Source organism: Schistocerca cancellata, chromosome 11 (genome assembly GCF_023864275.1).
Source record: "Schistocerca cancellata isolate TAMUIC-IGC-003103 chromosome 11, iqSchCanc2.1, whole genome shotgun sequence".
Lineage (NCBI taxonomy): Eukaryota > Metazoa > Arthropoda > Insecta > Orthoptera > Acrididae > Schistocerca > Schistocerca cancellata.
The window spans coordinates 108,343,498-108,356,703 of NC_064636.1; the positions used below are offsets into that span (position 1 = coordinate 108,343,498).

Genomic DNA, 13,206 nt, shown 5'->3' on the forward strand with positions numbered 1-13,206 from the left:
TCCGTAATGCTATCACGGTTACCAAATAACCCTGTGACGAAACGCGCCGCTCTTCTTTGGATCTTCTATATCTCTTCCGTCAACCCGATCTGGTACGGATCCCACACTGATGAGCAATTCTCAAGTATAGGTCGAACGAGTGTTTTGTAAGCCACCTCCTTCGTTGATGGACTACATTTTCTAAGGACTCTCCCAATGAATCTCAACCTCGTACCTGCCTTACAAACAATTAATTTTATATGATCATTCCACTTCAAATCACTCCGTACGCATACTCCCAGATATTTTACAGAAGTAACTGTTACAAGTGTTTGTTCCGCTATCATATAATCATACAATAAAGGGTCCTTCTTTCTATGTATTCGCAATACATTACATTTGTCTATGTTAAGGGTCAGTTGCCACTCCCTGCACCAAGTGCCTATCCGCTGCAGATCTTCCTGTATTTCGCTACAATTTTCTAATGCTGCAACTTCTCTGTATACTACAGCATCATCCGCGAAAAGCCGCATGGAACTTTCGACACTATCTATTTGGTCATTTATATATATTGTGAAAAGCAATGGTCCCATAACACTCCCCTGTGGCACGCCAGAGGTTGCTTGAACGTCTGTAGACGTCTCCCCATTGAGAACAATATGCTGTGTTCTGTTTGCTAAAAACTCTTCAATCCAGCCACACAGCTGGTCTGATATTCCGTAGGATCTTACTTTATTTATCAGGCGAAAGTGCGGAACTGTATCGAACACCTTCCGGAAGTCAAGAAAAATAGCATCTACCTGGGAGCCTGTATCTAATATTTTCTGGGTCTCATGAACAAATAAAGCAAGTTGGGTCTCACACGATCGCTGTTTCCAGAATCCGTGTTGGTTCTTACAAAGTAGATTCTGGGTTTCCAAAAACGACACGATACGCGAGCAAAAAACATGTTCTAAAATTCTACAACAGATCGACATCAGAGATATAGGTGTATAGTTTTCCGCATCTGCTCGACGACCCTTCTTGAAGACTGGGACTACCTGTGCTCTTTTCCAATCATTTGGAACCTTCCGTTCCTCTAGAGACTTGCGGTACACGGCTGTTAGAAGGGGGGCAAGTTCTTTCGCATACACTGTGTGGAGTCGAATTGGTATCCCGTCAGGTCCAGTGGACTTTTCTCTGTTGAATGATTCCAGTTGCTTTTCTAATCCTTGGAGGAACACTAGATGGACAGAAACAGCAGAGCTTTGATGAATGTTATAGAAAATAACAACTTGGCAACTGTCAACAATGGATCCCCCACTATGATCCCTTTTATACTCTGCTGATCTTCCACTACCGATATTACACTCTGCTCATGGTGCTTCTCCAATATTTCTAACTGGCATGACAAAACAGATAACATCTAAACTCGTCTGGGTAATAGGGCGTCACCTTGTGAGGAATGCCTGCTAGTCACACACACCCACCCCCACCCCACAACCCACACCCCGTGCACGCGTTGCTGCCTGTGTGTAGAATGGAGAAAGCACGCGATCTATCCGAGTATGACTGAGGGCAGATTGTGATGGCCCAGAGGCTCAGCATGACCTTTTTGGAAACTGCACGACTTTTCAAGTATTCGAGGAGTGCTGTGATGAGTGCCTTCAACACATGGCGAAAGCAAAGTGAGAGCACGAGGTAGGACAAGCGGCAAACTGCGATGGAACTAACATCTGACGATTCCCAATACCTTCTGCATCATGCCGATGGGAGGCCACAATTCCGTCATCTTCTAGCGGGATAGCTCCTTGATACCTGTACTGTGGGATGAAGACAAGCTGCTGGCAGCTCAGTTATACTCTCAGCAACAATCATGTAGGCATCCGGGGGTCCAGTGGAGCTCGTGCAAGGCACCATGACAGCCAAGGAGTGCTGTACATTTGTTGCAGACCACGTACACCCCTTCATGATGATCATGTTTCCTGATGGCAGTAGCATTTATTAAACAAGATAATGCACCATGCCACAAGGACGGGAGTGCGATGGAGTGGTTTGAGAAACAGTGCTGAAATCCATTTGATGTGTTGGCCTCCCAATGCGTCTGAACCTGACTGAGCACCCTGGGACGTGACCAAATGTAGCAACAGAGCTCATTGTGCCCTCCCTGGAATTTACTGAAAATAGACAACTTGCGTGTGCAAATGTGGTGCCAGCTGCCTCGAGTGACCTGCCGAGGCCTCATTGCTTCCACACCATGATGCATCACCACTGTTATCCGTGCCAAAGGTGGATGCACCAGCTATTAAGTAGGTCGCCATAATGTTCTGGCTGATCATTGTAGGTGCCTATTAAATGATTAATTGAAAACCTACAAGGTGGCATAAGAGGGGTAGACGATTATCAAGTATTAACTGACTTTACAAACAGCAGGTCGAGTCAGCATCCCACAGGAAAAAGAAAAAGGGAGGGGGGACGCAGGGAGAGGGAGAGGGAGGGGGGAGACATATCATGGTCATGGAACAATGTTCCCCTCCTTGATGGAATCCAGTGTGTTCACGGGAAGTGAATAAACATGAACTAGCTCTTTGATATTACCGTTAGTATCCAACAATAGAGAACTTTTTGAAGGTATGAAGAGACTCAACATCTCTGCTATATGGCGAGTAGCAATCGTCGATCCTTCCAATAATATTGTCATTGTTCTATCCTGGATTTTCCATTGTTTAAAAAGAAAAATGGCATCAAATTCTGGTCTTCGCTCAACAGGTCAATCGGCATGACAAACATACGGAGTAAGATGTCACAACAGACTGCCCTCACCAATATCCTCTACTAATGCACGGTTAGAAAATTTTGCCAATGTGCTTGTTCCTCCTTCGGCTCCACATTTGAATTTATTACCTCCAAGTAAAACAGAACGCAATCTTACACTGACAAGACAAGATGTCTCGGGACAGCGGTATGCACGTATACAGGTGGCACTAGTATCACGTACACAATACATAAAAGGGCAGTGCATCGGGGGAGCCGTCATTTGTACTCAGGTGATTCATCTGAAAAGGTTTCCGATTAGATTATGGCTGCAGGATGGGAATTAACAGACCTTGAATGCTGAATGTTAGAGAGCTAGCTGCACATGACAGTTCATTTTGGAAATCATTAGCGAATTCAACAATCTGGGAGCCACAGCGTCAAGAATGTGCCAAGAATATCAAATTTTAGGGATTACCTCTCACCACGGGCAACACAGCATCCGACGGCCTTCATATAATGATAGAGAGCTGCAGCATTTGTGTAGAGTTTCACAGTGCCAACAGATAAGCAACACTGCATGAAATAACCACAGAAATTGATGCGAGCAGTACCCGTTACAAGAGTGTGGCGAAATTTGGCATTAATGGCCTATGATAGCAGACGACTAATGCAAATGCCTCTGCTAACAGCACAACATCGCCTACGCCGCCTCTCCTGTGCTCGTCACTATTGTTTGGGTCCTAGAAGACTGGAAAATCAAGGCTCATCAGATCAGTCCCTATTTCAGTTGGTAAGAACTGGTGGTACGATTCAAGTATGATGGAGACCCCACAAAGCCAACGACCCGAGGCATTGTGCAAGCCGGTGATGCTTCTGTAATGGTGTGGACCAATCATTCACTAGAAATGCTTATGTTTGGCTACTTGTAGACCATTTATAGTCATTCGTGGACTGCACGTTCATAAATGACGGAATTTTTATGGATGACAATGCGCCATGTCACCGAGCCACAGTGGTCGAGAAAATGATTTGGCCAAGCAGATTACTCGGCATGAACCCGATCAAACATTTTTCAGAGGTCAGTTTGTGCACAAAATCCTGCACTGGCAACACACTCACAATTCTGGGCACTACAGAGGCACCACGGATCAATATTTTTGCAGAGGACTTCCAACAACTTGTCCAGTCCATGCCACGTCGAATTACTGCACTATGTCAGGCAGACGATGGTCCTACAAGATATTAGGAGATATCCCATAATTTTTGACACCTCAATGTCTATTACTTTGTACTTCCTCTGTAGATGAACTCAAAAGACGGTCATGTGAAACCCAGCTCGCGCTATTCGTCCACGAGACTCAGAGGGCCATAGACACGGGTTCACAGGTAGATGCCGTGTTTCTTGACTTCCGCAAGGCGTTCAATACAGTTCCCCACAGTCGTTTAATGAACAAAGTAAGAGCATATGGACTATCAGACCAATTGTGTGATTGGATTGAGGAGTTCCTAGATAACAGGACGCAGCATGTTATTCTCAATGGAGAGAAGTCTTCCGAAGTAAGAGTAATTTCAGGTGTGCCGCAGGGGAGTGTCATAGGACCGTAGCTATTCACAATATACATAAATGACCTGGTGGATGACATCGGAAGTTCACTGAGGCTTTTTGCAGATGATGCTGTGGTGTATCGAGAGGTTGTAACAAAGGAAAATTGTACTGAAATGCAGGAGGATCTGCAGCGAATTGACGCATGGGGCAGGGAATGGCAACTGAATCTCAATGTAGACAAGTGTAACGTGCTGCGAATACACAGAAAGATAGATCCTTTATCATTTATCTACAAAATAGCAGGTCAGCAACTGGAAGCAGTTAATACCATAAATTATCTGGGAGTACGCATTAGGAGTGATTTAAAATGGAATGATCATATAATGTTGATTGTCGGTAAAGCAGATGCCAGACTGAGATTCATTGGAAGAATCCTAAGGAAATGCAATCTGAAAACAAAGGAAGTAGGTTACAGTACGCTTGTTCGCCCACTGCTTGAATACTGCTCAGCAGTGTGGGATCCGTACCAGATAGGTTTGATACAAGACATAGAGAAGATCCAACGGAGAGCAGCACGCTTCGTTACAGGATCATTTAGTAATCGCGAAAGCGTTACGGAGTTTATAGATAAACTCCAGTGGAAGACTCTGCAGGAGAGACGCTCAGTAGCTCGGTACGGGCTTTTGTCAAAGTTTCGAGAACATACCTTCACCGAAGAGTCAAGCAGTATATTGCTCCCTCCTACGTATATCTCGCGAAGATAAAATCAAAGAGATTACAGCCCACACAGAGCCATACCGACAATCCTTCTTTCCACGAACAAGACGAGACTGGAATAGAAGGGAGAACCGATAGAGGTACTGAAGGTACCCTCTGCCGCACACCGTCAGGTGGCTTGCGGAGTATGAATCTAGATCTAGATCTAGAATGAAGGCACTACATTTTCAAGAGATATATCTATGTACAGATTATATTCATTTGTCGATGCAAAAAAATTTGCACACACCACAAAAAGAACCTCTTCCATAATTGTTACTGAATGATACACGATCTACCACTATCATGGGCAACACAAGTAATTCTACCAATATTAAAAACTCGAAAAGATCGTAATTTATACTCCAGCCAATGGCTGATAGCATTATTACATGTCTCACGAAAACTCTGCAGCTTATGGTAATAAAGAAACTAGAATGGCTGCTGGTAACATCTAAATTAATGCCCAAGAGTCAATATGGACTCGGAAAAGGGAAGGGGTCCCACAGAATTTATATACGCTCACTATGGATGTAACAACTGCATTACGAGAGGAACAAACTGTGGTGGTGGCGGCATTTCTCGTTGTCAAAGGAGCATATAACCATGTGCTTATCCCCCTTCTGTTAGATAAATTAGAGAAGCTTAGTGTACCAGTTAGATTGGTACACAGCATTAGCACACTGATCTCCCAAAGAAATATTTACGTTAAATTCATAGGTATTATGCAAGGTCCCTATCTAGTTTCCTAAGGTTTGCCACAAGGAGCAATTTTAAGTCCCTTACTATATATCGTTTACATGAACAATTTAGGAAACCCAATTTCTCTGCTTTCCAAAGTTTTACAATATGCAGGTGGTACACATTTGTGTGTATTCTGCAGCAGGTTCATATTTTCAGGCCAAACAGAATCTACTCACTATTATAAGTCGTGTAAATCAAAGGATATCTACTAACTGTCTCAAAATATAGGTGAAGAAACTGCTGATTGTCCCTTTTTCTAAATCGATTGATGTCAAAGCAGATGACCGAGATCTGTTTGAGAGCTACACCTTCAAGATTCAGTCTCGGGCTAGATTCCAGGGTCAGATTCAAAGCTAAGCTGGACACCTCATGTTCGAGCTTTGATTATTAAACGTGAAAGAGTTTCTAATATAATTCATTCATTCACTCACTCGCTCGCGTCTCGTAGTGCGCACGTCATGTCTCCTCCTTCATACGTACTGAAGCATTATTAGATCTCACATCAGTTGTGAATTTATATTACACTGCTGCATAGGTACACCTTGCTAAATTAGATATGCTAAGATTCAGAGCCATTCATGCCTGCCTTGAAGCTATGCAATCAACCCCTACATATACGTTATTATAGAGGAGGCAGGGGAGATGCTCCTTAACATTTGACAACAAGTGCTAGCTGATAAATTGCATACTGAAGGAATGGCATTTAAGGGCAGCTCAGTCCAAAAAATACAGACAGCATTCAACATATTAGGACGGATTCTAACAGAAGAATTAAAAGTCTAGCCACCTCCTCTAGTTTCAACACACAATATCCTGTCACTTCAGATATTAAATGTTCCAGTCTATTACCAATGTTTGAGTACGATCTAGATGTACTCTTCTTTCAAGTGCCAGTATATTATTTTAAACCAATTACCTGGGATAATACATTTAATAAACTCAACTTTCACTCCTACATTACAGAAAAGTGGCCAAGCTTCACTTATCTTTATGCTGATGGATTAAAAAGTTCACAAGAATATACTGGATGCCCTTACAATTGCTCCCAGCTTCAAGTCCAGAAAATAAACAATAGTGGTTTAATAAGTCTGGTAAATTCCCATGAAAGAATGGAAAATTCATTCATGGTTGGTAAGCTTTATTATTTCAAGGGTCATAAACAAATTTGAATAATGTACAGTTCATAGTTGACAGGCATCTGAATAGGTCAGTGTGTCGACTGTGATTGAAAATGGAGAAAACCGAGTTTCATGATGTTATTAAACATTTTCATTTAAAGGGTTGGACTGCCATACAAATCTAAACAGAGTTGGATGAGGTTCACATGGACTCTGCACCAACACTGAAGGCCATTTACTTTTGGATTGATCCGTGGTCATACACGCACCGGAGATGAAGCATACTCTGGCTGTCCAATTCAGGTCACTACAAAGGAAACCATTGACAAAATTCATGATAAGGAAATGCAAGAAAAATTAGTGAGATTGCTGGGACTGTAGGAATTTCACCTTAGCGTAATATCCTGCACGGAGAATTGGCTACGAATAAAACTGTGTGGATAATTGGTGCCTTGATTGCCCACAGTCTACTAAAAGCTTAATTGCAATCCCCAACATTTTTTGTGCCAATTTATGACTTTTATGAAGCCTGGCTCCATCATTAGGCATCAGAGTCAAAATGGCAGTTGAAAGGGTGGAAAAAGGCTGATGAAACTGCACCGAAGAAGACAAAGACCATTTTATCAGCTATTAAGGTGATGACCACTGTTCTTTGGGATTCCCAAGGAATAATATGTCTACATTACTTCGAAAAAGGAAGAACTGTAAGTGGATCCTGTTATGCTTCATTGTTGATTTGTGTGGTACTTCCATTGGCTAAAAAAAGACCAAGCTTGGCAAGCAAGATAAGTGGTCTTTCACCAGGTTAAAGCACCATCAGCGATAACAATGGCGTAAGTGCATGAATTGGGTTTTGAATTTGTTCCTCATCCACCATATTCACCAGACATAACCCCAAGTGACTTGTTCCTATTCTCTAACTTTGGCTTCCTGGAATGAAATTTTCATCAAATGAGGAAGAGATAGTTGCAGTCAACGAGTATTTTGCAGACAGACAGAATCTGCAGAACAAACACTTTTCCTTGCTTTTTTATCAGAGACCAGAGCACAAATTACCAAAGAGCGATTCTATATACATGACGGGAGTGGGGGCAATTTCAAAGGCGCATAAATTTATGTTTTCAGCTTCAGACTCTGGAATTTTAACTGTATCGACTTCCAAGAGCGTCCTCAAAAATGTCTAGCATCGGCAATGGTATAAATCAACTAACCGACATATTCTAGATGTGATTAAGAACATTAATCGCTGTCATAAGAATGGCCAAATTAGTAATCTTCTATGGGCACACACTTATACGTGTACAAAATACAAGGAAGAATACAAGTCAAATCAGCGATATCAACTGGCGAGCTCTGACTACGAAACACAGTAATACGGATTAAATGCATAACGTCAGACATCTTGCTCTCCTCCAGTGGCAAGAGAAGTGGAATGAATCTGAACATCGGAAAGGCAGGGGCGTAATTATTATGCAGTGCTACAGCCTCAAGTCATCTCCATACCGTGGTTCAAGAGGTCTCAATTGAACCTTGCTCATCACTCATAATTCGCCTTCGATTCAACCATGCTTCCTTCACACTTCATTTACATCGAATTAACATTTACAGTTCGGCATACGAGACAATCGCTGATTCTCATTTCTTGTGCCAAATACGACGACGAAAGAACTTTATTAATTCCAATAGTCATCGAGTTGTCTAGCAGCTACTCACATATCCTCTAAAGACGTTCATCTATATGAGTTAATTGGTATTTTCATTACGAAGATCGGAGCAAATCTATACGGCAGATGTAGGTTGATATGAATTTTACTTCATATTATTTACACGAATGTTTACATTTTATGGTTTGTTCGTTATTATGTTCTTTTATATAAATTATATATTTGATGGCTAAATAGAGAAAATTCTCCAAAGGCCAAATAAATAAAAGAAAAAAAATCATATTAAATATTACAACATGCGACAGAACTTTAGCAACACGAACTACCAAGTCAATATCCGTCGCCATATTTTGATGAGCTTAGACTGTGAGAATTTTCTGTGCCGTAAAAAATAAATGTTTTTGAGTTATAGCTAACTAAACTTCCACCCATTAATATGAATTATTGGAAATAAAACGAATCGGGTAAAACGAAGGCGACCAAAAATGTCTGTAATAAAGAGAAAATAGAAACAATCCATCGTAAAAGGATATAGCGGAGACCACGATAAACAGTACGAACCAAAAAAATGAAAAAATAATATTTAAGACTGACAAATCAACGAACTATTAATACAGTTCTCGCAGAGAGAGCATTTTGTTTCTGTTACACAAGATAAAAGAAATACTTCAGAAACAACAAAACTATGACATCGAATTAACGCTGTACAGAGACAGCATTCCAAATACGCAGTCAGAAGTAAAGGACAGCGACGAGCTAAAACTACACTCTGGGCTTTCGAATTTTTTTTTTTTTTTTTTTTTTTACTAACCTGCGTTAATCCGCTCTCTCGGCGTTAAACCGATTTCTTAGCAGTAACCACAGTTGACTTGAGACACCGCCACTTAAGGCGACAGTCATAACTTTATGCTGTAGTCCCAAGGTAATAACACAATCCCAATTCTCGGAGACACAACCAGGAGTACATATGATGCCATATCACGGTTTCTAGCGAAAAATATCTAACATGAATTGAACTTAATTAACAATTTTTTGGCAATCAACTGTGTTTTGTAGTTTGATTACAATAATATTGATCTGAAAACACGAATGTTTGTCCTAAGCAGTATGTATGACGAAGGAAAAAAAGTTACCTTGTTATGTGTGTCAGTACATTTATTTGCGATGGCTAAAAAGTTTGTAAGCTAGAAGCCAATAAAAATAATAATAATAATAATAATTAAAAAAGGTAACGACAGTCTTGCCAACAGCGACGAAAACATTGTACAAACAAATTGACATTGACAGGTTTTGCTATAATTTTTGTAGTAATTAGAAACAACAGGCATGGCACAAAACTTTATTCGGGGTTATAAACTCCACGGACTGCTTCCAAAAATTTTATAAATAAATCGTTTTCATCACTCCACCTCCTCCTCCACATGTACTCGAACATATGAGAATCAAAGCCGTCCTTGCACTTATTCGTTCCACGAAAATAACGCTTGATCGAGGACCATGTCCCTTCTACATTCTTTGTGTCCTCTGTATCTTTGAAGTTCATTTTGTGTTTTACAGATAAGCTGATGAACAGTTCATCGGATAAACAGTCATATGATCGGAAACAATCGGAAATGACAGTTGTTCCCGGCAGCACATATTTTTTAAGCACATTTAAAAAAACACGTTTCGTTGTTTTCGGAACAACTTGGAAGAAACATTTGTTGCTTCCTCTTTCAATCCCGCCGTACACCCATCCGCCGGTAACAGGTTTACCCCTCCCAAACTTTCGACTCGCCAACTTTGCTTCGACAATTTCAACAACTGATCCCACTCCCCCAAGCAAGTCACCATTATCTATACAATCCTTAACACAAACTTCACGGCAAAAACTGCGCCAGTCGACAACAGTGTGCTTCGACAAATGTAACTCTTCACCAATGAAAGCGCCACTACACTTCTTCACCCATAAATACGTTATTTTTAAAATGTCTCCTATCGTCAGCCTGCTTCCCGCAAACCAACTCTTCTGTCGTATGCTGTAGCGGCAAACATGGGATATTTCACTGCAACACCACTGGACACCATCATTTCGGTCTCTTCTCTGTATCAGCCTCATGGGTCGAGAACATTTTTTACAAAGCCGTTCTTTGGCAATCAACCCTCGTTGTATACACCATCTTATAACACCATCCTGCAAATTAAAACAACTGCACTCGAATACGAAAGAACATAAAACACATTTTCCTAGAAACATACTATAAAACAAATCAGTGAGAAAATGAATAACCTACCACAAAATTCATAATAATAAGATTACTAAAAGTTATTCTGGCGCCCTCCATCTCGAAAACAAACATAAGCAATTCATAACCACCCTCACGAAATTGCCAACATTAGGACGCGGACACCGTAAGTGCACTATAACGTTTTTTAGTTAGTACTTTTGTACAATTGTCACTACTTTTATGATTGTCTCCATGTGGTCGTCCTTTATTCTTAACTTCGTTTATAACATATCATGTTCGAGTGTCGGTAGAGGTCTGAAAGAAATACGTGTTATTAGGGGAGTAGAGGCGGGTAGTTGTTCAGAGTGTTTAGACTACAGAGGGTAGTGGGCGAGTTTCAGCTTCAGCTGAGTTTTAACATCTTTGGTATCCCGGTTAGCGTGAGAACTGTTGGGTTACGTTGTTTGCGTAAACACAGCAGAATATCGTATTTTTGTGGCGTTTTGTTGTGATGGATGTTTTATGTGAAAGTGCTCCTAACGATGACGACTGTGGTACAAGATACTCCTCGTCCTCTAGTGAAGATGACGAACGTAGGGACCAAGGCGTTGCGATGACTTACATGACTCTTGATTCAATTTTAAATGATAATTCGCGAATGTTTGAATTTCTGAGAAGTTTTGGTGTGCTTGCGAACAAATACGTATGTGCTACGTGTCGGAAGCCGATGTCCTGTGTGAAGGTTGCAACGACTAGATGTGGCGATGGGCTTATGTGGCGTTGCGCGAAAGACAAAGTGTGGAGGTCAGTTCGTAAGGGTACTTGGTTCGAAAAGTCGAAGATTAAGCTTAAAAGTATAGTTCTGTTGACATACTGTTTTTGTATGCGTAAATCTGTGCAATCCACGTGTCGCATCACAGGCTTGAGTGACAAAACGGTTGTCGATTGGTTTTTGTCATGTAGAGAAATTTGTTCAGCTTTGATGAAGAAGAGGGGAAAAATCGGGGGGCCAGGTGTTGTGGTTGAGTTTGGCGAGTCATCTTTTGGAAGTAACAAGTATGATAAGGGAAGGTGGATGGCAGAAGTTTGGGTTTGGGGAGCAGTCGTTTGTGGGAAGGACCACGGTGAATTGGTTTTGAATGTGGTTGAGAAGAGGGATGCTAGGACTTTGCAGTGGTTCATTGAAGAGCATGTTGAAAATGGTACTGTTATATATTCAGATAAATGGGACAGTTATGAGGATGCAGAGGAGTTTGACCTTCAGTCGTTTGCAGCAGATCACAACTACCAGTTCCGGAATAAAGTGACTGGTACAATGGAGAGATATTGGAAAGAAGTTAAGAGAGTTCTCGAGGGAGGCAAGAGACGGCGCAGTGGTTTGCAGAGTCATTTGGATGAGTACATTTGGAGGGAAAGTGTGTTTGTGCATGGGTGTGCATTTCATTCGTTCATGCAGAGTGTTGGAGCCCTTTATGTTCCACGTGTAGAGGATTAAGATGTGGATTTGCTGTTTGGGTTTGGTTGCAGGAGAGGTGTGTGGGGGGAGGGGCTGGAGATGGAAATTTGGTTTTTGTGTACGTTGTTATTTATCAACCATGTGTGTGGAGCGTCTGGCTGTAGGATTGTGAGTTGGTCGACCTGAAACCTTGTCATTGTGGAGATATTTTTATGATGCCTACTTTTCTTTCACTTTCTCAGTTTACCATGCGACACACAAATGAAGCTTGCTGTTATCTGTGTGGTGAGTAATATTCTGGTGTTTTCCCTTCAGTTTATATTAGTTTTGTGTTATTATACATCCAGCTTTTTTGTTGCACTGCATTGTGTAACAAGTATAGACGGTTTCACTGTACACACTGCCAATAATCATGAATCAACTGGTTTCTAGAAAAGAGAGCTGCTCTTCTGTTTTAGAGTGCTGCTGTTTATAAATATAAGTATATATATTTCTTAGATTTACACAACCACAGTTTTTGGTTTTATGAGATGTACCTTAAAATAATTAGTACCCTAACTACTCTTTATCAGTACCCTAGTTCTATTATATTATTGGGTTAAGTGGAGTCAAATCTTAATGTAATATAGCGTTATGTTAATCTTCAGTTATGCAGAGGTGCTTCTTTGTGCTCATGTCTTTTAATATCATTCACTACCTTTTGGGCTATAAAAATTCTGTTATTTTATAGCATGAGGTGTAATGATGATCATGCTGCTGCTGTTTTGCTTTAGTTAGTTTGTCATGGCCATAATTTACTCCTCCCTCCTAATTGTTCTAGTCAGAGACTGATATGTAGAATAGCCTAAGATCTAGATTACATTGCATGTGAAGTAGTGTAGTCAGCGAAAGTGTTGCAACAGCCTTCTTCCTCTTCCCCCCCCCCCCCTCCCCCCTCGTGAATCCTGTAGCTATATTTATAACCTCAGTTAAAACCCCATTGTGGCCTGATACTTTCAAG

At 41.1% G+C, this 13,206-nt stretch overlaps 2 protein-coding genes across 4 annotated transcripts in view; one reads left to right on the top strand and one right to left on the bottom strand.

Moving 5' to 3' along the window:
- Positions 1 to 9,717: 9,717 nt before the first annotated feature.
- Positions 9,718 to 10,910, bottom strand: LOC126108457 (uncharacterized). Its single transcript, XM_049913671.1, has 2 exons — positions 10,817 to 10,910; positions 9,718 to 10,716 (listed from the first exon to the last, which is right to left on the bottom strand). The coding sequence occupies exons 1-2, from the start codon at positions 10,880 to 10,882 to the stop codon at positions 9,883 to 9,885; spliced, it is 900 nt and encodes a 299-aa protein (XP_049769628.1). The 5' UTR covers positions 10,883 to 10,910; the 3' UTR covers positions 9,718 to 9,882.
- Positions 10,911 to 11,138: 228 nt separating this feature from the next.
- The window catches only part of LOC126108455 (uncharacterized), a 30,111-nt gene continuing 28,043 nt past the window's right edge, over positions 11,139 to 13,206 (top strand). For all 3 annotated transcript variants that reach the window (XM_049913669.1, XM_049913668.1, XM_049913670.1), the window contains exon 1: positions 11,139 to 12,491. In XM_049913669.1, coding sequence (XP_049769626.1) covers positions 11,262 to 12,245 — 984 coding nt within the window. In that variant the 5' untranslated portion in view covers positions 11,139 to 11,261 and the 3' untranslated portion in view covers positions 12,246 to 12,491. The remainder of the gene's footprint in view (positions 12,492 to 13,206) is intronic.

What these genes read in the sequence shown, in the direction of transcription:
- LOC126108457 (XM_049913671.1), bottom strand. Translation starts at nt 10,882, where the DNA reads ATGTTTGTTTTCGAGATGGAGGGCGCCAGAATAACTTTTAGTAATCTT. An exon ending in TTATTATTATGAATTTTGTG is followed by an intron (nt 10,717 to 10,816) that starts GTAGGTTATTCA and finishes TTTAATTTGCAG; the next exon opens with GATGGTGTTATAAGATGGTG.